We start from the raw sequence: 22,798 nt of genomic DNA, 5'->3' as shown, positions 1-22,798 counted from the left end.
CAATTGAACCCCAGCCGTCTGGCTTCCAACGAACAAGCTCATCTCATCACACCGCCAATCTGCATCATCAATCTCACAACTGAGAACCAAACACCGCCAAAATGCCAACCCAAGCATCCCACCTCCCCACGCTCCTCCGCTCCACAAGCCACCCCATCCTCCTCCGCACCCTCATCCCCTCCGACGCCGCCGCCATCTCCGCCGTCCTCTCCAACCCCGAAAACACAACATTCGACCCCCACGCCTCCGCCATCTCCCCGGACGTCGCCGCCAAGGTCATCGACCGCATGCGCGAGAGCGCCGCCGTGCCCTCCGTTCTCGACCCGGCCTCCGGCACCGTCGCCAGCGGCCCGGGCCGCGTCAACCTCGTCATCGTCCATATCCCCAACGCGGGCGACGACGAGGGCGTGGTGATCGGCCTCGGCGGGTTTGGCGGCATCAACGAGTCGACCTCCGAAGATGGAGGCAAGAGGAGGGTCGCTGACGTGGGCGCCATGCTCAACCCAGAGTACCGCGGAAAGGGGTTCGCGACCGAGGCGATCCGGCTGGCGGTTGAGTTTGCGTTCAGAGGGGTCGCAGAGGGCGGCCTGCAGGTGGACGCGGTAAGCGCCACGATGAGCGAGAGGAACCTGCCCATGGTCGGGCTCGTTGAGAAAAAACTGGGCTGGGTCGGGGTTAGGAAGGCCAGCGAGAAGGAGGGCGACGACGGGGAGATCTACTTTGAGGTTACGAAGGATACTTGGAGGAAATGAGTCTGACGATTTCATGTTGGTGTCTCATGATTTTGCGGTGGGATGGGGGTGGAATAGGCGGGTCATGATGCCCGCTGTCGTTGATTTGCGTTACGAGTTAAATGACGGGTAAATACAGACCACTGTTTACTATCTTTTTGCTTTCATGACCTCTCAACTGGTGGATCGGCCGTAGTACACCGTTTATGGTTGAATACCTCTCATACGACTCACGTAAGACTACAACAATGGTAATAGCAGATCATAAGCTCGACCTCCCAGCTCCTCAACACGGCTGCATAGCGAAAACAGAGACCACGACTTGACCTTGGCATACGTAAGGACATTCACGGACACACAACAATCTTTTAGTGACTCGCAATTGTAGTTTTGTATTGGTGATTTAGTGCCCGAAGGCTGTTAGCCCTAGCCGTATACTTTGAGTAGCAGCCTCCAGGCAATCACGACTAAGTATAATTCACGTCGAGTGAGGTGTAGCAGACACGCTCTAGTAGACAGTACGCTTGGTGGTGCGCCCAGTTTCAGAGGAGCCGCAAGTGAAGCAAACGTTGACGAATCGACCAGCAGAATCCACGACCTTGACCAGGTGTTGAACCGCCCCATTTTACCCTTCACAGCCGCCACCGACCGGCGATGACGAAAAAGAAAACTCTCCGCCTGAGCCCGCGAGTGTTGAACGTGCCAGCCAGGCTAGTGCACAAGTTCAACATCTCACATCTAGGCTTCAGCCCGAACCTTCCTTCTCATCATCGTCATGGCGGTTGCGATGACGGGCAACACACTGACAATTTCACCCAGTCCAGCGTAGGCAGGGGGGATGGTGACATTGTAGCGCTGGAGCACACCGGCTGCCAAAAGGATGGCAAGAACATTGTACACGGCTGACCACACAAAGTTGAACATCATGCGTCTGAAGCTGGAGCGGCTGACATCGAGTAAGAAGGGAATACCCTCCAGACCTGCGAGCAGAACCACATCCGCGGCCCCACGAGTAACATCGCTTGCTGAGGCGGCGCTGCCAAGCTGCACACCAACATCGGCTTGCGTGACTGCCACAGCGTCGTTGGTTCCGTCACCGACAAACATGACCATCTTGCCTTCGGACATGAGCAAAGCAACATAGTCACGCTTTTGGGCGGGGGTTCGCTGAGCGGCGACATTGACAATACCAACTTGCGATGCAACCGACTCAACAGCCCGTGTTTGATCACCAGAAACGAGGTGAATGTTGATGCCGCGACGACTGAGCTGGTTGACAACGCTGACTGCTTCGTTTCGGAGACGGGTGCGCAAACCAAAGATTGCAATGAGGTTAGAGTCTCGGGTGACCACCAGAAGGGTCATTCCGTCATCCTGTAGACGCTTGACCGATGGCAAAGAGTCAACCTTCGCCCACGTTGGATTTCCCGCGCAAACTTTGCTTCCATTGAAGCTGGCTTCAACACCAGCGCCAGGAATAACCTGAGGGTCGGTGAGCTTAATTTCAGGGGTAGCCCGCTGAGCGAGATGCTTGGCAATGGCGACGGATACGGGGTGTTTGTTGCCTGCGACGAGAGCCTTGGTGATGGCACGGGCTTCGTCGTGATCAGAGACGAAGATCTCTTCTTCCTGAACGTCCAAGTCACCCTCGGTGATGGTTCCGGTCTTGTCAAAGACGACGTCAGTCACTTTGCGTGCCCGTTCTGTACATTCGGCCGATTTAATGATGACGCCACCCTTCGCGGCGATACCTCCTGCAACAACTAGCACCATGGGGACAGCGAGACCAAGCGCGCAAGGGCATGACACGGCCAGAACAGCGACGGCGTAAGTAACGGCGTCAGCTACCGCTTTGCCTGCTGACTTTTTCGAAACCTTCAAGCCAATGACCACCCAGACAATGGTCACGATGACGGCAATACTGGCCACAACAGGTACAAACCAACTCGCAATACGGTCGGCAATGTCCTGAATCTTTGGCTTCGAGTTTGCCGCTTCTTCGACGAGTTCCGCAATGTCAGTGACGGTGTTTTTCCCCGGGAGACGGGTGAGTTGTGCCGTGAGTGTGCCTGATCCGTTGATGGTACCGGCGATGACAGTGTCATGCTGCTTTTTGAAGACAGGCACACTCTCTCCAGTCAGCATGGATTCATCAACCTCGCTGGAACCACTAATGACGAGGCCGTCCGTGGGTACCATTGAATGCGGAAGAACCTTGAACTTGTCGCCGTACTGAAGAAGACGCGCATCAATTTCGACATCTTTGCCGTCCTCCACAATGACCGCAGAAGAAGCCTGCAGGGAGCGAAGGGAAACGGCGGCCACAGCACGAATGCGAGCATAGGCGGCGACGAGGCGACCAAGCAGGACAAGGGTGATTAGCAAAGTGCTGGTTTCGAAAAACTCTTTGGCATCTGCATTCGGGTTCGCCTGGCGCAAACCGAAGCCGACAACGGAGTAGACGTAGGCAGCAGTGATGCTGATGACAACCAACATGTCCATCTCAATAGTCCGGCTATGAATGAGGGCTGAGATAGCGGGCTTGTAGAATTCTGGCACAGCAATAAGCTGCACGAGTGTCGCAAGCACAAGCGAAGTGATTGAACGCGCTTGTTTGCTGACGTGCTCTTTCAGTGACTCCTCACCAAACGCAAAGACTGCGACAGGTATGGTAAGGATGGCAGCCGCAGCTGTCTTGATCAACTGGTCGTACATTCTCTTTCTTCCGCTTGCGACAGATGGATCATCGCGGGGAGGAGCCAGTCCGTTGGACAGGGGGCCAATCTTTTCAAGAAGAGTTCGCGCGCCGATCACCGCTGGGTCGTAGGTGACTCTAACCATCTTCTTGTCAATGATATTGACGTCGCTAACCCCGAGAATTGCGAGGTCGGCGAGTGCCTTCGCAGCTCCACCTGACGCGAGAATATCGAGCGCTTGGTCATCGCTAGACATTCGGGTACAGTGGAAGCCCGTGGCTCGCTCTACGCTGCGTATAACATCTTCTGCCTTGCCAACAGAGCTATCAAAGCCGAACTCTGCATTCCCCATAACAAAGTTGACGCGGACGCCAGTCACGCCAGGGGCGGCTTTGAGAGTACGTTCAAGTTTGTTGCCACATCCAGAACAAGTCATGCCGTCGACGATAAGAGCGACGTGCTCCAATCCGGCACCTTTCTCGACATCAGCGCCATCGAATTGATGATGCTGCTCCTTGTTGGCGGAGGGGAGGTGGACATCGTGTCCGCTGCAGCAGTCGGACTGGTCGTCGCGGACAGGCTTAATTTCCATGTCATGATCGTGCGCAAGCTTCTTGCCACGTCTCTTAATTCCGTGGTGGTGATGATGCTTGTGCTGGCCGTGAGCATGGGCGGTCGTGTGGGCTTCGGTCTTCTCGCGGCGCTTCTTGACGGAGGTGGCAGCCGAGACGGGAGCGGCAGCGGCAGCGGCAGCGACAGTTTGCTGCTCGCTGCAGCAAGTGGTCGGCAGACCGCGATCGAGAATGCTGCGGCAAATGCAACGAGCCGACTCGAGATAGGCGCTGTACTGCTCAAAGGCCTTGGAGAGATGAGTGCTGCAAGCCGAGCCCTGGTGATGGCCATCTTTGTCGTGAGCATGCTTATGGTCGGCGGCGGCTACATTGAGAACGACATGAGTCTTGAGACAAACACTAGTCATGAGGTGTAACACGTACCGTCGTGGGCAGCGTCGTCGTCACAGGCCTTCTCGCATTCGACGGCAGCAGCGGCAAGGATACACTTCTCTGTGTAACGGAGTTAGAAGAGGACATGTCGAACCGGCACAGAGTGTATACCGTCGCAGTGCTCTTCCTTTGAAGTGCAGCATTCGAGTTTCACGGAACGACAAGTCGAGTCGTCCTCGGCTTCGCAGTAGGTTTCGGCGTCGCAATCCTCGTCGACGCAAGCGACTTCTTCGGCGCCACCACAGTCTGCGCCGTCGGAGCTGCAAGGATCGGTTTCCTGGTCGTGGGCGTGTTGAACCTCAGTCGAAGGACCGCTGCATCCCTGACCCTTGGCAGGGCCATCCGAGCAGCATCCTGTCCCCATCGTCGAAGTGTTTGTCGGATAAATGTATCGATATTTATGTCGGAAAGCTAGAAGGTTTGCAGAAGGAAAGATGAAGTGTTGTCTAAAGGGAAAAGGCTGCTCCCCTAAGTTTGCCCCGAGGCTGGAATATATGCTGTTGATATAAGTTGGATTGGTCTGGACGTCGAGGTGATGAAAGCGGAGGCGTTTAAGGTCCAATGGGGTTTACCAGGGTTACATGCAAGAGGAAGGCGCAGGGGCACCTTCGGTTCTGGGGTTTCCGGATCGAACGACGATCCCCTGCCAGTATCTGGCCAGAATCTACGACGCTGATTCGCCTGTGCCATCTCTATACAGGTTCATTGCTCGGTGTTTGATGCGCCATGCCTTCCTTCCATTACTCAGGCCACTGCGTGTCAATCGCCGTTGCAAGCCACAAACCTTCGACTGTTTCTTGTCTCGGTCTTCCCATGCCTTCTAGAACGCTGCCACCAAAGTCCTAATTCTGTTATCAAAAATGCATCTGGCGTTTTTGAGATGGCGCGCGTCACAGTACGAAATGTCAAACTCTGAACGATGGGGAAGACCAAATTGCCGGGCTATGACGAAGTTCAGATGAAGCTTCATTTAAGCGAGTGGAGAGCTGCCAAATGGCCTCTTTGTCATTGAAAACTGCCGTCGGACCCACCCCGACCGAACATTCGAGACTCGGATCGGAAATATTAGTCAGACGGTTGAGCAGGCGTTCATTGTTTGATCTTCTATCCGAGATCTTTTTCCGTTTCAGTCGGAGTCTGGCTCGGCGAAAACAACCGTCACTCTCACCAAGACACGTCAGCGTCCGATGCAACATGACGGCGAGACACATGGACACCGAGACACAATAAACAAACAAGTTGACGTGGACGCGTTTCTTCATTCACTTCCTTCTCAATGTCCTTGGCCATCCCGGGCGCCACTATTATTAAGTATCCGGAAAAAAACAATAGGTAACCGCCCCAGTCCTCTATCCCCATGGTATGATTTTACAATATGGATGGTATCATCGTCACCCTCCCCCAGAGCAAACATTTGGTATCATGTGAGACAAAAAAGAATACAGTAAAACCGCTCTCATCAAAACGCCACACCGACGCTGCCCCGTCGAGGGGCAATCGTGTCTTTTTCCTTTCCAAAGGTGGTTACGCGCTCCAGCGGCGGGTGCTCCTCCGCTCTGGTGGCGGGGGTGCTGCCGGGCGACCACGTCGTCGGGACCGTTTGGCCTCCGTCTTCCGACTCCCACGTCGATACAGTCGACGCCGTGTCAAAACTAGTGCGCCCGTCCCGCGGCGCATGGACACATTGGTAGAAGCCCTCGCGCCCCTTGACGGGGCGGGGAAGATTAGTGATGGAATCGTGACTGATGTTCCGATGGTGCTGCTCTGCAGCACCTCCAGGGAACAGCCAGCTGGACACGCGCGAGAAGGATTTCTTCTTGCGCAGCGGCGGGCGAAGAACGAGCGGCAAGGGCGGCGGCGGCGGTCGGGCCTCTCTGCCGCGGCTCGGGGGTGGTGTGATAAAGGCCGCTGAGGCATCGGCGAAGGCCATGCCGCGGTGGGGAATGTGCAGCGGCGGCCGGGGCGGCGCCGTGTGCGGACGGTCGACCCCGGGGTTCAGGCGTTCTGCAAACGAGGGTGCGGCTGGTGGGAGCGCGGGGACCGTGGGTATGGGATCCATGTCTAATTTTGTCAGCGCCGTGGGACTTGCTAAATTTGGGCCATGGACCGGGCTTACCGTGCGTTGTCAGTGCCATCGAATGAGCTGTCGAAGGTCGACTGCTAACGTAAATGCTCTGACGCTCCATGACTAAGTCGATCTCCCGCTGAAGTTTGTCGACCTCCAGCATGGCACCCGCAATGCGCTCCTTCATCCGTTCCACACTGGATGACGTTTGCGACCGAGCTCTCGACTTGGGCGGGATTTTCGGCGGGGTGTCACCCGGAGACATTGTCAATGTTGAGGGCGACATTGAGATCTTCCGCGGCAGGTGGAATGACATGGAGGAGTAGCTCGGCTCATGCGAAGGCCCAAAGACGTCGTCGTCGGGGTTTGGCTGAACACGGGCAGGTGGTGGCGGGGTGAGCATCTCGAAGTGAGGCAGGATAGGCGACAGCTCCCTTTTCGGCACGTAGATGCTCAACTCCAGCGGCCTGAAGGACGCCGGACGAGTCCGAGATAGACGTTTTGGCCGTGGCGGCATTGTGTGGCCAACAGATTGAAGAGTCGTGTACTGAGGAAACTGGAAAGACTCGGAGTGCAGATGGCGGAAGTCGGTAGGTCCTGATATTTGTAGCCGGCGCGGCGAAGAGGAGTCTGAGCGAAATCGCTTTCTCACAGAGAACCGCTCCCGGAGCGATGCAAAACCTCTCTTGACTCCCTTCGACTTCACCGGCTGAGAGCGAGGTCCGGCAGGCTTCTGCATCGTACCTGCAAAAGGCGGCGGCATGGGCACGGGCTGGTCGCGGGTCACGGTGGACGGCAGTTTCTCAGAAATGTCAAAGGTGTCTATGCGGGTTGGTTAGTGTCCGGTAGGTATATGTATGATGTTTTCCTGCGCCGGACTTCGCCGGGGCTGTGGACTCACTTTGACGCGGCTTTTCGTCCAGGCAGGTTGACAACGGTGTGCAACAATGAGTGAGGGGCGACAGCCATGTCGTATAAACGTCTGCAAGCATGCCACTCAAACCCTTCATACCTGCTTCGCAAGATGCTTCATGCCGAAAACGCTGGGAACATTGGGTAAAAAAACAAAATAACGAAAGACGGCCAGCGATTTGACAGAAACAGAAAAGGGAAGATGCAGAGAGGGCGGCAGGAAACAAAGATCCAAGTGCTCCGATTGAGTTATAACAGAGAACGCAGCGGCGGGAGGCAAGACGGCAGGCAACCTGCAAGATGAGAAGAGAAGAGCCCACTCACACACGTACACACCACCACACGACTTGGACATACCCGGCAAGCACGCACTTGGGCCCGACCAAGCTCACCCGCGTTCGTTCCCTGGCAAATTTGTGCGTCCCAAATGCCCACCTCCAGCCAGAGGTTTTGCTCTTTTGCTTTGCTTCATAGGCCCAGCTGAGAGGAACATGGGAGGGACAAGGGCCTGGGCAATTGTCGGCGAGGTGTGCAGTTGAGATGCAGACGGGCCGCTCTGATAGGCCGGGGTTGCAGACGGGGCCAGACACGGCCGGCCAACCGGCGCTTAGGAAGCTGGGGGTCTGTCGGATTCGGATGGCTGGCGCTACACCACCATCCTGCACCAGATTGCAGGACTCCACCACTCGTGTAAGATGAAGACGATGGCTCAGCGAGTCGATGTCTCACCTCTGCCTTGCTCTGGTTACCCGGAGGCAGCTTGACCAGCAGCAGCTTGCCACAAGTGCCCCTCCGAAGGAGGGTCTCGTGCCAGTCGACGAACCGTCATCCAGCTTGATGCCAGTCACCGTCACCGCCCCTTGTCATTCCCACCGATTCTGGGCTGGGCCCCACGAACCCTTCTCTGTCGAAAAATACTGACAAACAGGGCCACGGCTGAATGGTATTTCGAAACCGCGCAGTGAGCGTGTTGTTTCCAGTCGGGCGAAATGAAGCGGCCTAATCTGACGGGCCAATCACTGCGGCGCAGCCCATCTGGCCGCCCAAACGGCACGGCAATCCCAGTAATTCGGTGACATGTTCCAACGTGAGCGCACGGCAGGCGAATGAAAAATTTCCATCAAAGCATGCAAGGCACCGCGGGTAGCACGGGGGAGGGAACGCGGGAAGCCTATCTGACGGACTGGGGGGATGCGCTGTGCCATCATAACACCCATCGCAGCCCAGCGCGTCTCCCACTGCAGGAGAGCATCGCCGTTGAAGGGTCGCACACACGGGGAGGGCGATGCCGACAGGCTGCCTTGGCCAGATTGAAGCTTATGATGGCGACAGGTCGCGATCGTTGTGGGGAGCAGAGGCTGGGCTGGCAGACTGCGGGCGGGTGGTGTGTTCTGCAGCGCTCCGCTCTGGCCTGCATTTGCCTCCGTCTCCTGTTTTTCCTTCCTTCCTTCTTTCCTTGGTTCTAATAATAATCCCCTCACGGAATCGGAATGAGCGTCACTTGATTCCCGCGGCGATATTTCTGCCCGTAGTGGTTGCAACCGTCGGGTTGGTTGAAGAGAAACATGTCGCCGGGCTGGTGATGACTCGAGTCAAGCTGGATGAGTAGCCGGGAATCGCTGCTTAAAAGCGTGGCGGAGTCCCTCGTCATCGTCTCTTGTGAAGAAAACCGGTGGACGAGAAGCTTCCGCAGGCCTTCTCGTGTTACTCTAGCGCAAACAAAATGTCTCGGGCAAACCGCCACAGTGTGGAGGGATAGCAGCAGCAGCAGCAAGCAGGAAGAGGGGCTTGGACCGGAGCGTTTTCGTCTTATGTAAGTAATCATTTAGAGAACCCCTCCATTCTCCGCTTGTTTGTGATTACCTAAGGCAAGTACACTCAGCTTACCTACTCCATCACGTGTAGAGGCTTCTGCCAGCATCAGACACAGAAGTTCGGTGCCCGGCCAGGCATTCAACTGCCTACAAATGAATCAGATTGTTCCGAGCGATAGTAATAAAAGGGATGGCAAGGACAATAATGGCTTAGAGAAGGATGAAAAGGACGAGAAGGACGACGGGGACATGACAGAGACGACAGAGATGACGATAAGGACGATAAGAGAGGAACCAACAGAGCTTCCAATGTCTTTGAGTGTGGTCTGAGCACCCACACCATCCATGTCGGCTCGCAGGGCTTATCGATAACGGTCCCCGGAGAAAGAGAGAGCCGAACCGTTATGGACGCGGGCGGACTGGAGTGGACCTTACCCCTGCACGGATTTTTTGGGCGAAGTGAACACCTGGCTTGCTTGCTGGGGCCGCTTTTGCTCGAGACCCAAAAGCCCACGACCACAGTCCGTACCTCGACGGATTCCAACTTCTTCAACCAACACCTTTTGGGCTGTCGTTGTCGCTAGATTCTTTCAATCGGCCACATCTCGTCGCAAGCGCTTGCTTGACCAAACTTACCGGCCGCAGACGCACAACAGTCCATTGGCTATCGCGTCAACCTAGTCGCGTCCAACTTGCCAACATGTCGCAACCCCAACAACCACAGGGTGGCCCTCCGCCGGGCGCAATGCCGATGCCCATGATCATGGGCCCTGACGGAAGACCTATGCAGCCGTCTCCTGAGCAAATTGCCGCCATGCGCCGGCAGATCGCAATGGATGGTGAGCTCTCCGCTGGTCGCGATGGTGCGAAAAAGTACTGACTTCCAGAACAGCCGAGAAGGCCGGCATGAGTGTCCCCGATTTCCTCAACAAGCTGCGCCAGGAGGCCATGCAACGACAGATGGCAGCCCAGAGAGCCCAGGCAGAGGCTCAGGCGCAGGCTGGCGAGGGCGGAGAGGCTGGTGAGCACAACCATGATCATGAGCACCATGGTCATCAGCATGGCCCTGGACACCAGCATGGCCCTCCCCAACAGCAGCAGCAGCAGGGTGTTGCCAGACCGTGAGTCGCCCACGGTTTCAGTCATTATCTCTCAATCGCTAACTGACATGTTTGCAGTATTCAGCCTGGACCCCCGAATCCCATGGCGCTCGCGCTTGCCGGCTACTTGAGAACTTGCGACCTCAAGCCCCGAACTTGTATCCTGAACGGCGAGCGTAAGGACATGTTCAGAGTCAAGCGTGCCCTTCGCGCGCTACAGGCCCCCGGCTACGCGAAGCTTCGCCAGAAGCACCCCGAACTCCCCGAGATCACCGATCGCGCCTCCCTCGAGAACACCTTTAAGCTGCTGCCTATGTCCATGCTCGCTCTTCGCGTTGTCAAGTCTGACCCCCATGAGGGTCATGATCACGGCCCCAAGAAGACGAAGCGTGTCAAGGGCCTGTGGACCGTTCGCATTGAGCCTCAGCAAGAGGCCGGAGACGACATGTACTACGTCTGGCTCTACGAGGGATCGCAGGTCAAAACCCGTCTCTATGCTCTCGCCGCTCTCGTCTTGATCTTCATCGTCGTCTGCTACCCCCTGTGGCCTCTCAAGCTCCGTCTCGGTGTCTACTACCTCAGCTGGGGATTCTTGGGCTTACTAGGTAAGAGGACTGAGACTTTACCAGATGATTATAAGTCTAACTTGAACAGGACTGTTCTTCCTGATGGCGATCTTCCGCGTCATTCTCTTCTGCATTACCTACTTCGTCGCCTCTCCCGGTCTCTGGCTCTTCCCCAACCTGTGGGAGGATGTTTCGTTCGTTGACAGTTTCAAGCCCGTGTGGGCCTGGCACGACGTAAGTAGCGCGCGAAACCCTAGTTGATAATGCCCAGCCCGACTAACAATGAACAGCCCAACCCCAAGAAGGGAAAGAAGAAGAAGGCATCCTCCTCCTCCGGCGCTGCGAGCGCTGGCGGCACCTTCGCTGCGTCCACTGGACAACCTCTCCCCGCCTCTGCGACGACGACCGCGACCGAGACGCAGATTGCATCTGAGCCTACCCAGCGTGCCGGTTATGTCGCCCCGGCTGTCGAGGAAGAGGACGAGTAGATGCATCGTTGACGAAGTAATTTGCATCAGACAGGCGTTAGGGCATTTGGTTGTGAGCTGTACTTGTAGATATACCCAGCGTCCAGCATGCTGTCACCTGGGCTCGGGAGGGAAAAGCCATGCTGGTACATATCAATGGTTGCTTTGGCACTTTCCTAGAATACTCAATTGAATGGCAAAGACTGCGGTAGTTGACTTTGAATTGAGATCGCAAGTGTTGATCTTTACATTTTGGACGAACACGGTTGTTCGTAAGAGAGGTATCGGGTTACAGGGATACGATTATGTATTACTACGTGTATGTCTACGAGAGAGACTTTTCAACTTTCGCTATACAATATTTACTGCACCGATCCCTCGGAGCGCTCATAGTACCAGATTGCACCCTCCGTCTTGGCGCAGTTGGAAACGCTGCCGCCGTTGCTGTCAGCGGCAACAGGAATTCCCTCGCCGCGCTGGGGTCTGCCGTAAACGTGGAAATAATACCAGGCCTCGCCAAGCTGAGTGAAGCCGTTATCGAGGGAGCCCTTGCCTGCCTCGGTGGTGTTATAGCGGGGACCGCTGCATCCGAGGTAGGGGATGGCGCCGTGGCCCTCGGTCAAGGCGGCCTGGATGTCGGACAGCGAGTAGGCGGTGGTGTTGGAAGGCTTGATGTCCTTCTCAGCCAGCCACTTCCAGGTCGGAGTCTCCTTGTAGTAGTGGACGACGGTCTCGAAGAAGTCGACGAGCTCCTCGTGCTCTTGGTACTTGGGGCCATAGCACTCGACGTCAAAGGTGCTGAAGCAGGTGGCGTGCTTGGAGAACTCGTGGGCCCAGAGGACCCAGTTGGGGGTTCCAAGAGCGATCCAGAACCTATTGTTGTTAGGCAACCGAAACCAAGGGCGTGCGACTCGAAGCAAGTGATGGATCAGTTGCGCCCAGAACGGAGGAGACTCACTTGTTCATGTACTCCAGAAGGTCAAATCTCTCGAAAGGAGTGATGAACTTGTCGATGGAGGTACCATTGTAAGCAGGGACGGGAGTACCGTCGGGCTTGCCATTGGTGGTGTTGGGCGAAGGAAGAGGGTCGTATTGGCGCTTGAGATCGCAGTACTGGGTGTACGAGCCGTTGCAAAAGTCGGGCCAGAGGCCGTGGATACCCCACGAGTCTTGAGGCAACTTTTGTCCCTCGCTCTCCAGGCCAGTGTAGGTGTTCCAGAACTGAGTGGCCATCTATCGCAAAGTCAGTCCTGTACATACAAAGACGCAATTTTTGAGCAACATACAACAAGGCCACCGTAGGTCTCGACACAGCAGGTGTCGACCTTGTCAGGAACTGCTCCACAAGAGCATGACAGAACAGGCTCAACTAAGAACGTGGTCAATGAATCATTCCACTTGCGCGTCAACTAAGCTTCATACCGAGAGAGCAGCTGTGGTTGGCGGTAGTCAGGCCAGGGTAGAGACCGGCAGCGGCGGTGCCCACCAGGCCGGCGACCGCCAGGAAACCGAATGCTCGAGTCATTTTGAGGTGCGAATGTCTTCAAGTCTTTCACGGAATGCGCGACGACAGGCGAGGGGCAAGGCGACTACCAAACATCAACAAAATCCCATCAAACGGTGCAGCGGCGCATCATGCTTTATAGATGCTGGTCTCCATTGAGGGCAGCTGAAAATTTCCGCCTTATCCAATCTCCACACGGAACACCACGCAGACATGTTTTCCCAGGGCCAAAAACGGCTCTTTGCTCGATCAGGAAGCTGGTGAAAAGCACTGGGTCGGGTGTCTATGCCGTCAGGGAACAGAGACAGTGTGGGGTCCGCAGCCCACCTGCTCGAGATACGGGCTCTCAGAGGTCAATTGGCACGGGGCGATAAAGGATGGCCGGGGGTTCAGCGAGGCCTTGGGTGCAGTAGCGTAATGCGCTTTGGAGCAGCAAGGGCCGGTCAACGGTGAACATTTTGGGAACCTCTTCCGCTAACCTACGGCGACCTCCGAGGATAAGGATCAGGAAGCATTCATCAAGGAGGACTTGCACTCCATCATCCCGGGCTTCCATTTGGCACGCATTCGCACGTGGGAAAAATGACACCACGTTTGGTTGGCAGCGTTGGTGCAAGAGAAAGAGAGGACTGGACATTAAAAACCTTAAACCAGTATGTGGCGGTGCATGCTCAAGTGTGGCGGAAGCTGCCAACCCGGAATGGCGGAACTGTGGACCCGAGAAAGCTCCTGCACGGTCCATCTCCAGAAGGCATGAAACGCCTGGTGTGGCTTACCTCGCTATCGCACCTTCATTCCCTGGAGTGAGCTTGACTTTGGTAAGATCGAGGGAGTAAAATCTCAATCCTCGCGCCTTTCCCTCACCCGGCGACGATTATCGTCTGCTTGATCTCATCATTCATCGCGCTATCCTGTCGTTTTACTTGTATTATACTCAGTCACTGCTTTCTATCCCTGACAATCGTAAGACTGTCAGCTGTCACCTGTGATCGTGCAAGAGCTCCCACAGCAAGCTCTGCGTCAAAACCTTCACATCTCACCTTCCAGCTATCGAGGTAAGTCGCGATTTCGCCCTCCTTCCTTCAAAGTTGCCCGATTTTCCTGCTTTGCATCGCTCTTGCACTTTGATACCCGACGCGTCTGCCATCTGGCAAGACGCGTTCATCCCTACTTGCCCTGCCATTCACCTCATGCCACCTGCCCTTGCGCTAGTCGTTCACCAGACCACATCCTTCACTCACTTCACCTCACTTCCCGCAATCTTTCCGGCTCAACGATTCTTCATCCATAAATCCACAAGTGACTTCTGTCTTGAACTCTTCGTCGTAACATCGACTCATAGTCATCTTTCACCTTTAGCTGATCGCCTCCGCGCAGACGGCTAAAGCATACATTCACCATGTCGGAACAGACTCCGGTTCCCGCCACCAACGGCGTCAGCCCGGCTCCCGCTGCCGAAAAGTCGGAACCTGTCAAAGAGGTTGCCAAGGATGAGAGCAAATTCTCATGGACGTAAGTTTGACATCTCCTCTTTTCATTCATCTCCGTCTCACATTCATTAAGGCAACCTCACCCGACCTTTGTCATTATCCTCGTCGGATCCGATGAGACTCCCTTCGGCATCCAGAAGGACTTCCTCTGCGCTAGATCTACATTCTACCGCAACCACTTCAAGGAGAACGTCGCATCAGATACCATCGAACACATCGTAAAGCTGCCCGAGACCTCGGAAGAAGTCTTCGGGTTGACCCAGCAATTCCTCTTCACCGGCCAAGTCTCAAGCGATGCCAACTCAACTCCCTCATACGAGGCCCTCATCGGTGTGTGGAAGCTGGGCTATGAGCTCGGAATCGATGGTCTCTGTGACAAGACTCTCGAAGCCATGAACGACTGTAGACGCATCACCCAGCACATCCCCGCAACTCCTCTGCTTGTTCAGGTCTGGAGAGACACGCCCGAGGGTTCCGCCATTCGTAAGCTCCTCTTGTCGTGGGCGGCCGAATACATGCGCTCTTCGGAGTCCAGGGCCGAGTTTGCCAAGTCGCTCCCGCAGGAGGTTCTCAGTGAGCTCGTGGTAGCCATGAGCTCTCTTGACAGTCTGCCTGCCCCGTCTTCTGCGGAGTCACCACAGTCCGCTGAGCCGGCCCCCCGGAAGAGCGTTCACTACTTGGAGGAGGATAGCGATGAAGATGACCACCTGTCCAAGAAGAACCGACGTGCATCTGCGCCACTGCCCCTGTCGCAAAACTCCAAGACTTACAACAACAGCCACCGGGCTCCGCCGCCTCCGGTCCGCAAAGCTGCGGCTGCGGCAGCTGTCGCATCTGCGCCGAAACCTAAGCCCGTCATCCAGAAGCGCCGCAGTTTCGTTTCCACGCCCACTGGCGAGATAAGTACCGACAAAAAGCTGGACTTCTGCGCTGATCTCCTTGACAGGATGCTTTCGGGTCCTGGTATGCGTCTACCTTCTGATAATCATATGAGTATCTTTGTTGACTTTTACAGGTTTCTGGACGCGTCTTGTCGGTCCTTTCAAGGAGCCCGTTGACCCAGTCGAGGACAACGTGCCTGATTACTTTGAGAAAGTGAAGAAACCCATGGATCTCAACACCATCAAGGCGAAGATGAGTCAGCAACAGTACACCACAGAAGACGAGTTCGTCGCAGACGTCCGCCAGATTTTCGACAACTGCTACACGTACTGGAAGAAGGGCGATGCCATGTGGGTGGCATGCGAGAAGTTTCAGAAGACTTTCGAGGAGAAGTATGCACAAATGTCCAAAAACATTTCCAAGATGATGAGGGAACCCACCGATTGAATTCCCCATGAATCGACCTTTCTATCTTCCTGACCGATCGAGCAGTTCATCCTGCATGTATATTATATGGAGTCGTCGCTACTTTTTTCCGAATCCCCGCCGCGGCATAGCTTCTACGTAATGGTGGTAGGATGGAGGGAGGGAGATGTTTGATCAGAGGAGCAAATGAGTCGCGTTGCTTTCTTTCAGCGGGGGCAATCTTGAGGAGGATAATACCCAGAATGGCTTGGGCAGCGGAACGAAGACACATATCTAACAGCGAGAAGAGATTGCGGAGCAAAATGGCTAAAGCGTTATATCCCAGAGATTCGGAACGCGCCCCGCGATCTCGACGCCCTGAACAGCGTCGACTTAATTGACCTATATTAGTCTCTTCAATGTCGGACCGATGTTTATGATACCGGCGCCCTTGTCTCACGTGGGGAAGACGTTAGCGCCGGGGTGGCCACACGTCACGAGTCTTTGTCTAGCCTCAACGACCGAGATCTCTGTTCTAGACCTCCTCTGTTGCCACTCACCCACTTCACGGTTTGCTGCCCAGGCCCCACGATCGTGCCAAGGAAAGAATATCGTGCAAAGAAAAAGACAAGCTCTTGCCAAGCAGGGGGCTTGCGGGGATCGCCCCGTGGGGTTGGAGAGCTTGGCTTCAGAACATCACTTCAACCGTTACCTTGTCTTTAGTTGATGCAACCGCAATGATTTCACATGTCGTCTTGGGTGAAGCTCGATCTCGAGGATCCTCACGTCGCGAGGATCCATATTGGCCAGCTGATTACATGCAACTCTGCGAACATGTTTCCTCTCGCATCAATACCGATATGTTTGCCTCGTCACGAGATAACAAAACAAGCGGAGGTTTCTAGCTTCGTCGTCATCGTCGCCGTCGTCCTCCTCCTCTCTCGTGTTTCTCCGCCTTCCAACTTCCCCCGCCCCCGGAAGTCTAGCACCTCTCCGAACAACACCAAGCTAGATCCGGACACAGCGAACCAATCGCCCCAACCTCCCCCGCGCTCACCTCACTCACGTCGCTATCTTCGCTGAAATCTTCCCCCACAACTCCAAGAAGCGCCGAGGAAGATCCAAACGTCGGCCGTATGCGCGCTACCTAGCCTGGGCATCGCTCAAACTTGGTGCATGCAAGCTTTACTGTCAAGCTTCCTCCCATCCAAGTGCCGGCCAGCTTTTGGAGGATGGGATGGGATGGGGGGGTTTCGCCTTGCCCGCTAGCTGATCATCACCCGCCCTCCGAAATGCAGCGCTCTCCCCGATGGGTGGTTCCTGCCGTCGAGGCTAGAATGCGCGCAACGCCAAAGGAGGGCGGGCTAGCAATGTCATTCGTCGCCTGCGAGGTTGGAACGCTTCAATAGCGGCCTTCTCCCCGGTGAGCTATAATTTTCACCGGGAGAACATTTGAGTTTGTGCGAAATCTCTGCCGTGGTGCAGAATTTTGGTGCGCGCTTAGCTGCGAATTCGAGACTTGGCTGGATCCGACATCGCGGTTCTGGCGTGTGCGTGATGGGACCAAACTGTTGGGCGCGGGGAAGCTAGTGTGAGCTTGTCAGTGGCGTTCTGGATCGGACGAGGTCGCGATGTGGTTGCTCGTCGCATGGCATATATAAGGTTGGCCGTTGACGACCTTGTTGGCACAATGAGATCATCAGCCAGGACACTGAGCATCATCATCATCCTCTTCTTCTCATCATCGAATTCATCTCTTCATTGATACCCACCCATTCCGACTCAGCAAAGATGTTTGGCAAAAATGAGGAGCCAGAGGTCGCCGAAGTCCTAGATCAGCGCCAGCCCAGCGCTGTCGAGGCGACCCAACATCAACATCGCATGTCCGTCTCCAACAGGGGGTTGACAGGCGCTTCCGCCTTGACAGTCAGGCAGTCCATCGTGCCCATCACGCTGGTCACCCTTCTCTTCTTCCTGTGGGGTTTCGCTGTAAGTCAAAGCCATCACATCACAACCACCGGGGCTCATCTAATAATGTGCGCGCGCAGTACGGCCTGCTCGACGTCCTCAACTCCAAGTTCCAAATCGCTCTCAACATCACGGCCGCCAAGGCCGGCGGTCTCCAGGGCGCCTACTTCGGCGCCTACTTCATCGGACCCCTGACCTACTCCGGCTGGATCGTGCGCAAGTTCGGCTACCGCTGGACCTTCATCACGGGCCTCTGCATCTACGGCGTTGGCGCCCTCATGTTCTGGCCGTCCGCCGTCTACCGCTCCTTCCCCGGCTTCTGCGGCTCCCTCTTCATCGTCGGCTCGGGCCTGTCGACCCTCGAGACCAGCGCGAACCCCTTCATCGCGACCTGCGGCCCGCCCCGCCTGTCCGAGTTCCGCCTCGAGCTGTCGCAGTCCTTCCAGGCTATCGGCTCCGTTATCGCGCCGCTGCTCGCCGCCCGCGTCTTCTTCTCGCACACGGAGCCCAACGACCTGTCCAAGGTGCAGTGGACCTACCTCGGCATCGCCGCGTTCGTCTTCCTCCTCGCCGTCGTCTTCTTCTTCGCGCCCATCCCTGAGGTCACGGACGCCGACATGGCGCTCCAGGCCGAGCAGAGCGCCGCCCTCACGGGCTACCAGGACAAGCCGATGCGGAAGCAGTACAAGCTCTTCTTCGGCGTCGCCGCGCAGTTCTGCTACGTCGGAGCCCAGGTCGGCGTTGCCAGCCAGTTCATCAACTACGCCGTCGAGAGCGCCGGGCTCACCCACTCCGAGGCCAGCGACCGGTACGCCATCGGGCAGGGCCTCTTCGCGCTCGGCCGGTTCGCCGCCGCGGGACTGATGATGGTCGTTAAGCCGCGCCTCGTGCTCATGGCCTTCATGACGGGCATCATGGTCTTCATCGCGCTCGCGATCGCACTGTTCGGCGAGGCGGGCATCGCCATGCTCTCGCTCGTCCTCTTCTTCGAGTCGTGCATCTTCCCAACCATCTTCACGCTCTCGATCCGCGGCCTGGGACGGCACACGAAGCGCGGCAGCTCGTGGATTGTGGCGGCGGTGTCTGGCGGCGCCCTCTTCCCCAGTCTCACGGGTCTGCTCGCGGACCACAAGGACTACCACGTCGCCATGGTGGTCCCCCTCTGCGGCTTCGTCGTCAGCTTCGCGTACCCCATCTTCCTCAACACAGTGTGGAAGCGCGAGCTGGATGGCTTCAGCGCCAGCAAGATCGGCTACACCGACGAGAACGGCGTCATTGGCGACCCGTTGAGGGAGGAGACGGACAAGACGACCTCTAAGCACCTGGAGGCATGAGAGAAGAAGCCCGATAGAAGGGGTGGCTTTGGTGGTGAGGCTTGAAGGAATGGCGCCACACGGTGTCTCGGGTACCTGCATGAATGTGATGACTTGTTTCTTTCCCTTTGCAAATCTAGAATTGGGTAGACATTGCGCGTGGAGTATAGCTGGCCACGATTAATGATTACGACGGCGGTTCAGAGCTAAGCTGAATGTTTCCCGTTGAAACTCGATGTTTTGTTTAGCATTGTTTACGAGCCTCAATGCCGTTTCGGTCTGCGGCAACGAACTGCTTGTCGTCGCTCGGCACGTTCCATGATACGTCGTCCGAAGTAATTGAGTTTGACCCGTCGCGCGGGACGCTTTTTTCGGGGATCGGGAGGGCAACTTTGCGCTTCTTGGGATTCAGGTGGGTGGCAGTGGCACACGCTGGGGAATCAGGTAGACCTTTTCCGTGACCATGCCGGCGCTAGCAGAGGGCGAGAAGCAAACGGATGGTTGCGATCTGCGGTGCTAAGATTGCATTGTTTTTCGGTTCTAGAAGGCGCCGGTGAAGGCTCGCGGAATGGAACACCATGAGACACGCAGGTACAGCTCAATTCGATAAATCTGTCAAGACAACGTTCCAAGAAAAATGAGAGATGCCGGCAGTTGACTGGAACGGACGAGAAAGCGGCCGGCGGTCATCCGTCATCGGGGTCTATCTCAGTTGAAGTCCAAGTCATGGGGAAGTGTAATGGGATTGATTGGGTCTGATGATTATCGACAGCGCTTCGGGAGAAAAGGGAAATGGTCCGGGTCTGCAAAGGGAAAGAGGTCGGGCCAAGAAGAGGAAATTCTGGGACCGGTCGTCATGTTCAATTTCCAGAGATGGTTGGGTCGGGGGATTTTTTGTATTATGCCGTTTGCCCTTTTTGCCGCTAGAGAGGGCGGCTGCGAGTGTGAGGGTCACAGTGGTGGGTGAGGAGGGTGAGGATGATGGTGAGTTGCAGCGAGTGGTCTGGGGTGCATCGCGAAGTCGTGGGGACTGAGGCGAGGAAAGAATGGAAAGCGGCCGAGCGAATCAGAGACGAGGAACCCACCTGAAACGGCGTTCAATGGTTCGTCAGATGGCCGCGATGGGGTGGGACCTCTCTGTGAACACCAAGCGATTGGCGGATGATGCACGTCTGGGTTGGGTTGGGTTGGGGCTGCAAGGTACCCGTTGGCGGCCCCGACTTTTTTCTGCTCTTTGGGGGCTAGCCTATCTGGGCTGATCTGAGGCCCGCTTTTAGCGAATTCGCCCAGTCAGATCGCGGCTGCCGAGCACAATTGGGCGAACCTGGGCGAGTGGTGTCGCACGGCCAAAAAGGTCAGGGACTTGGGACTCAGGAGAGATGAGGCATTGGCTGGCGCCGGGCTGTCTCATTTCAAAGGTGCAGATTTCCGCCGTTTGTCTTTCCTCTTCGGTGCTTGTCCTCCCCCAGCTGTGGAATAGCATACCAACTGTCAACAAGCCTCCCTGCTTTGGGGGCGGTCACGTTTGCCCAAGGATTTTGGTAGCGACTGCTGTTGGCGGCAGGTGCATGGAGGCCTGGTCGCGCGGTGGAGAGACGAGCTGATGGGTCGCTGCAGGCCGTAGGTCAGTCTGTTTGCTGGGGCAGTTGGGCCATGGTGAGGAGGGTCTTTTGAGTCTTTTACACGTACAACAACACGCAACTTACGGTCAGCGCGTTCCTGAGCTAAAGGGAGGCCGCATGCCGTATCTGCACCTGCCGTCGCCCGCTAAGAAAACATGCATAACGGCTCCCGTCGCGTGTCTGTCTATCCCTTTCCTTTTTGCTGGGCTCTCTTTCGTCTCTCGGCTCTCTCCTTCACTTGAGACACAGTGCCACCCTCTCCAAACATGAGAACCCTCATCAGGAGTCGACGAAGCCTCGCACCGCTCTCCTCCGGGCCATTAACAACCCTGGGCGGTCTGTCCACCCATCCGGTGCGGACCATTCAGAGGCTCTGACGCAGACGGCCTCAAGCCGGGGTCATCGTGGCGGGCCCTGTCGGCCAAGCTCCTCCAACTGGTCGCTGTCCAGGCAAATAAAATTAAAAGGAGGATCCTTCCGAATCGGTACGCCATATCTCGCCCAGCCCGCACAAGACATCCTCGTCGCCCATTGAACCGTGCTGCCCTCGTCTAACCCTCGTCTTTTTTCCCTCTGCCTCCCCCCCCGGTTTGCGACCAGCATCGTTCCTCCTGCCCCAGTTCTCGCGACTCGTCCTCTCACTCTTCCCACTTTCCTCTCTCCACTTCATCTCCATTCTTTTTGCGCCGTCTCTCGCTTTGCACTGCACTCTCTCCCGCATTCCCCTTCGCAACCACACCCGTCGCGTGCTTTTTAGGTGGTCTACGCCCCTCCAGTCACTCTTTGACCCTCCTTCACGATCACCTCGCGCCAGAGTACTCGCCTCTTTCTCTCGCTCCGTCGATACTCTCGTCGTCGTCGTCGTCCGCCTGTCGATATCGCTCATTCATACCGACTCGCGATCCGTCATCAAGACTTACAGTCGTTATTTTGCAATATTCGGGTGACTCTAGCCCTAAACGTGTCCGAACAAACCGACCGATTCGATCCGATCGTCATCTACTGTCAACTTTGCACATTCCGCCGCAATGCATTTCCGTTCGCTCGCCTCCGTGGCCCTCGTGGCCTTCACTGCCCAGGCCTTCGCCCAAGACAAGGTCTTCAAGCGCAGCGTCATCACCCCCCTCTCAAGAGATTTCGGCATCATGCGCCGTGCCGACAGCGCCTACCAGCCCGCCGATGAGGTCTGCTCCAAGGGTGGAAACACTTGCGCCGAGGCTTGCGGTACCGGATATGAGCAGTGCAAGTCCACCGACTCTGCCGTCCACTGCTACAACCCCGCCGCTGGCGAGACCTGCTGCTCTACCAACAGCGGAAGTGAGTCCACCGTCGCAACGTCACGTTTTGCGCATCGTCACTAACATGAAAACCCAGACTCTTGCCTGTCCTCCTTCTACTGCACGCACGACACCGGCGCCGAAACCTTCTGCTGCGCCAACGGCATGAACCTCGGTGACTGCGCTGCCAAGCACGGCGTCACTGGCGCCCTCACCTCCGACGTCCCCGTCCCCACCACCACCTCGACCTCCCAGGCACCCACGACCAGCTCTGTGGCCCCAACCCCGACCACGACCTCCAAGCCTGTGCCCACCACCTCTTCCTCCGTTGTGGTTGCGACCACCCCGTCAACGACCTCTTCTCCCTCATCATCCGCCGCCCCCAGCACCACCGAGGTCGTCGCTCTCACAACGAGCATCGCCCCCAGCGTTGGCTTCACCTCTGCCTTCACCGCCGCCAACTCCACCCTGGCCTCCACAACTCGCGGTGTGAGCACAAGGGTCAGCGCGACCCCATCCGCCTCCACCGGTGCGGCACCTGACCAGAACGCCGGCGCTAGCAACGCCCCGGCTGGCATGGCCGTCCTCCTGGGTGCCGCCTTCGTTGCTGCCCTGCTGTAATAATCCACAACTGACCCAACTGGAAGCCCCCGGTCAGGCCATCGCCATCCCTGAAGGTTATCGTCAGGGGGTGCTGATGATGCCTGATCAGGCGTACGCCATGAAGTCACGAGTATAATGATACCACAAAAAAGCAGCGAGCGGCGGCGTTGGGAGACGACGGAATTACCACCGTGCTCTGTTGGAATGTTGATGTTATCCAGTCGCCTTTTTTCACGATTCCCCACTGAAGAGATGTCCGGAGCGGCTTGATGAACCATTTTTGATTGCGATTTGTTTTTTTTTGAACACACGAGAGAAGATTTTGGAAAAAGAGACGATGATGAAAAGAGACGGGCTTGGAGACCTCACTTGGATCAGC

The 22,798-nt window shown here is 56.4% G+C and overlaps 8 protein-coding genes across 8 annotated transcripts; 5 read left to right on the top strand and 3 right to left on the bottom strand.

The window, feature by feature from the left end:
• Positions 1 to 101: 101 nt before the first annotated feature.
• Positions 102 to 752, top strand: GCG54_00008075 (uncharacterized protein; the record flags this gene model as incomplete). Its single annotated transcript, XM_045408047.1, has 1 exon — positions 102 to 752. The coding sequence occupies one exon, from the start codon at positions 102 to 104 to the stop codon at positions 750 to 752; it is 651 nt and encodes a 216-aa protein (XP_045265719.1).
• A 717-nt stretch (positions 753 to 1,469) lies between these two features.
• GCG54_00008074 (P-type cation-transporting ATPase) lies at positions 1,470 to 4,795 on the bottom strand (the record flags this gene model as incomplete). The annotated part of the gene is made up of 3 exons (XM_045408046.1): positions 1,470 to 4,363; positions 4,423 to 4,491; positions 4,543 to 4,795. The coding sequence occupies 3 exons, from the start codon at positions 4,793 to 4,795 to the stop codon at positions 1,470 to 1,472; spliced, it is 3,216 nt and encodes a 1,071-aa protein (XP_045265718.1).
• A 1,095-nt stretch (positions 4,796 to 5,890) lies between these two features.
• Positions 5,891 to 7,506, bottom strand: GCG54_00008073 (uncharacterized protein; the record flags this gene model as incomplete). Its single annotated transcript, XM_045408045.1, has 3 exons — positions 5,891 to 6,492; positions 6,548 to 7,318; positions 7,398 to 7,506. 3 exons carry the CDS (start codon positions 7,504 to 7,506, stop codon positions 5,891 to 5,893), a joined length of 1,482 nt encoding a protein of 493 aa, XP_045265717.1.
• A 2,416-nt stretch (positions 7,507 to 9,922) lies between these two features.
• On the top strand, positions 9,923 to 11,376 carry GCG54_00008072 (Translocation protein SEC62; the record flags this gene model as incomplete). The annotated part of the gene is made up of 5 exons (XM_045408044.1): positions 9,923 to 10,061; positions 10,115 to 10,343; positions 10,401 to 10,927; positions 10,977 to 11,122; positions 11,179 to 11,376. 5 exons carry the CDS (start codon positions 9,923 to 9,925, stop codon positions 11,374 to 11,376), a joined length of 1,239 nt encoding a protein of 412 aa, XP_045265716.1.
• A 341-nt stretch (positions 11,377 to 11,717) lies between these two features.
• Positions 11,718 to 12,880, bottom strand: GCG54_00008071 (Ribonuclease T2-like; the record flags this gene model as incomplete). The annotated part of the gene is made up of 4 exons (XM_045408043.1): positions 11,718 to 12,228; positions 12,314 to 12,588; positions 12,642 to 12,724; positions 12,778 to 12,880. The coding sequence occupies 4 exons, from the start codon at positions 12,878 to 12,880 to the stop codon at positions 11,718 to 11,720; spliced, it is 972 nt and encodes a 323-aa protein (XP_045265715.1).
• A 1,378-nt stretch (positions 12,881 to 14,258) lies between these two features.
• GCG54_00008070 (Ankyrin repeat bromo and BTB domain-containing protein) lies at positions 14,259 to 15,678 on the top strand (the record flags this gene model as incomplete). The annotated part of the gene is made up of 3 exons (XM_045408042.1): positions 14,259 to 14,371; positions 14,423 to 15,312; positions 15,365 to 15,678. 3 exons carry the CDS (start codon positions 14,259 to 14,261, stop codon positions 15,676 to 15,678), a joined length of 1,317 nt encoding a protein of 438 aa, XP_045265714.1.
• A 1,749-nt stretch (positions 15,679 to 17,427) lies between these two features.
• GCG54_00008069 (L-fucose-proton symporter) lies at positions 17,428 to 18,938 on the top strand (the record flags this gene model as incomplete). Its single annotated transcript, XM_045408041.1, has 2 exons — positions 17,428 to 17,625; positions 17,685 to 18,938. 2 exons carry the CDS (start codon positions 17,428 to 17,430, stop codon positions 18,936 to 18,938), a joined length of 1,452 nt encoding a protein of 483 aa, XP_045265713.1.
• A 2,629-nt stretch (positions 18,939 to 21,567) lies between these two features.
• On the top strand, positions 21,568 to 22,437 carry GCG54_00008068 (uncharacterized protein; the record flags this gene model as incomplete). The annotated part of the gene is made up of 2 exons (XM_045408040.1): positions 21,568 to 21,856; positions 21,914 to 22,437. 2 exons carry the CDS (start codon positions 21,568 to 21,570, stop codon positions 22,435 to 22,437), a joined length of 813 nt encoding a protein of 270 aa, XP_045265712.1.
• Positions 22,438 to 22,798: the final 361 nt, after the last annotated feature.

The sequence above is a fragment of the Colletotrichum gloeosporioides genome (genome assembly GCF_011800055.1).
Source record: "Colletotrichum gloeosporioides strain Lc1 chromosome Unknown consensus_35, whole genome shotgun sequence".
In the NCBI taxonomy this organism is placed as follows: domain Eukaryota; kingdom Fungi; phylum Ascomycota; class Sordariomycetes; order Glomerellales; family Glomerellaceae; genus Colletotrichum; species Colletotrichum gloeosporioides.
This window is presented reverse-complemented; position numbering and strand designations above follow the sequence as displayed.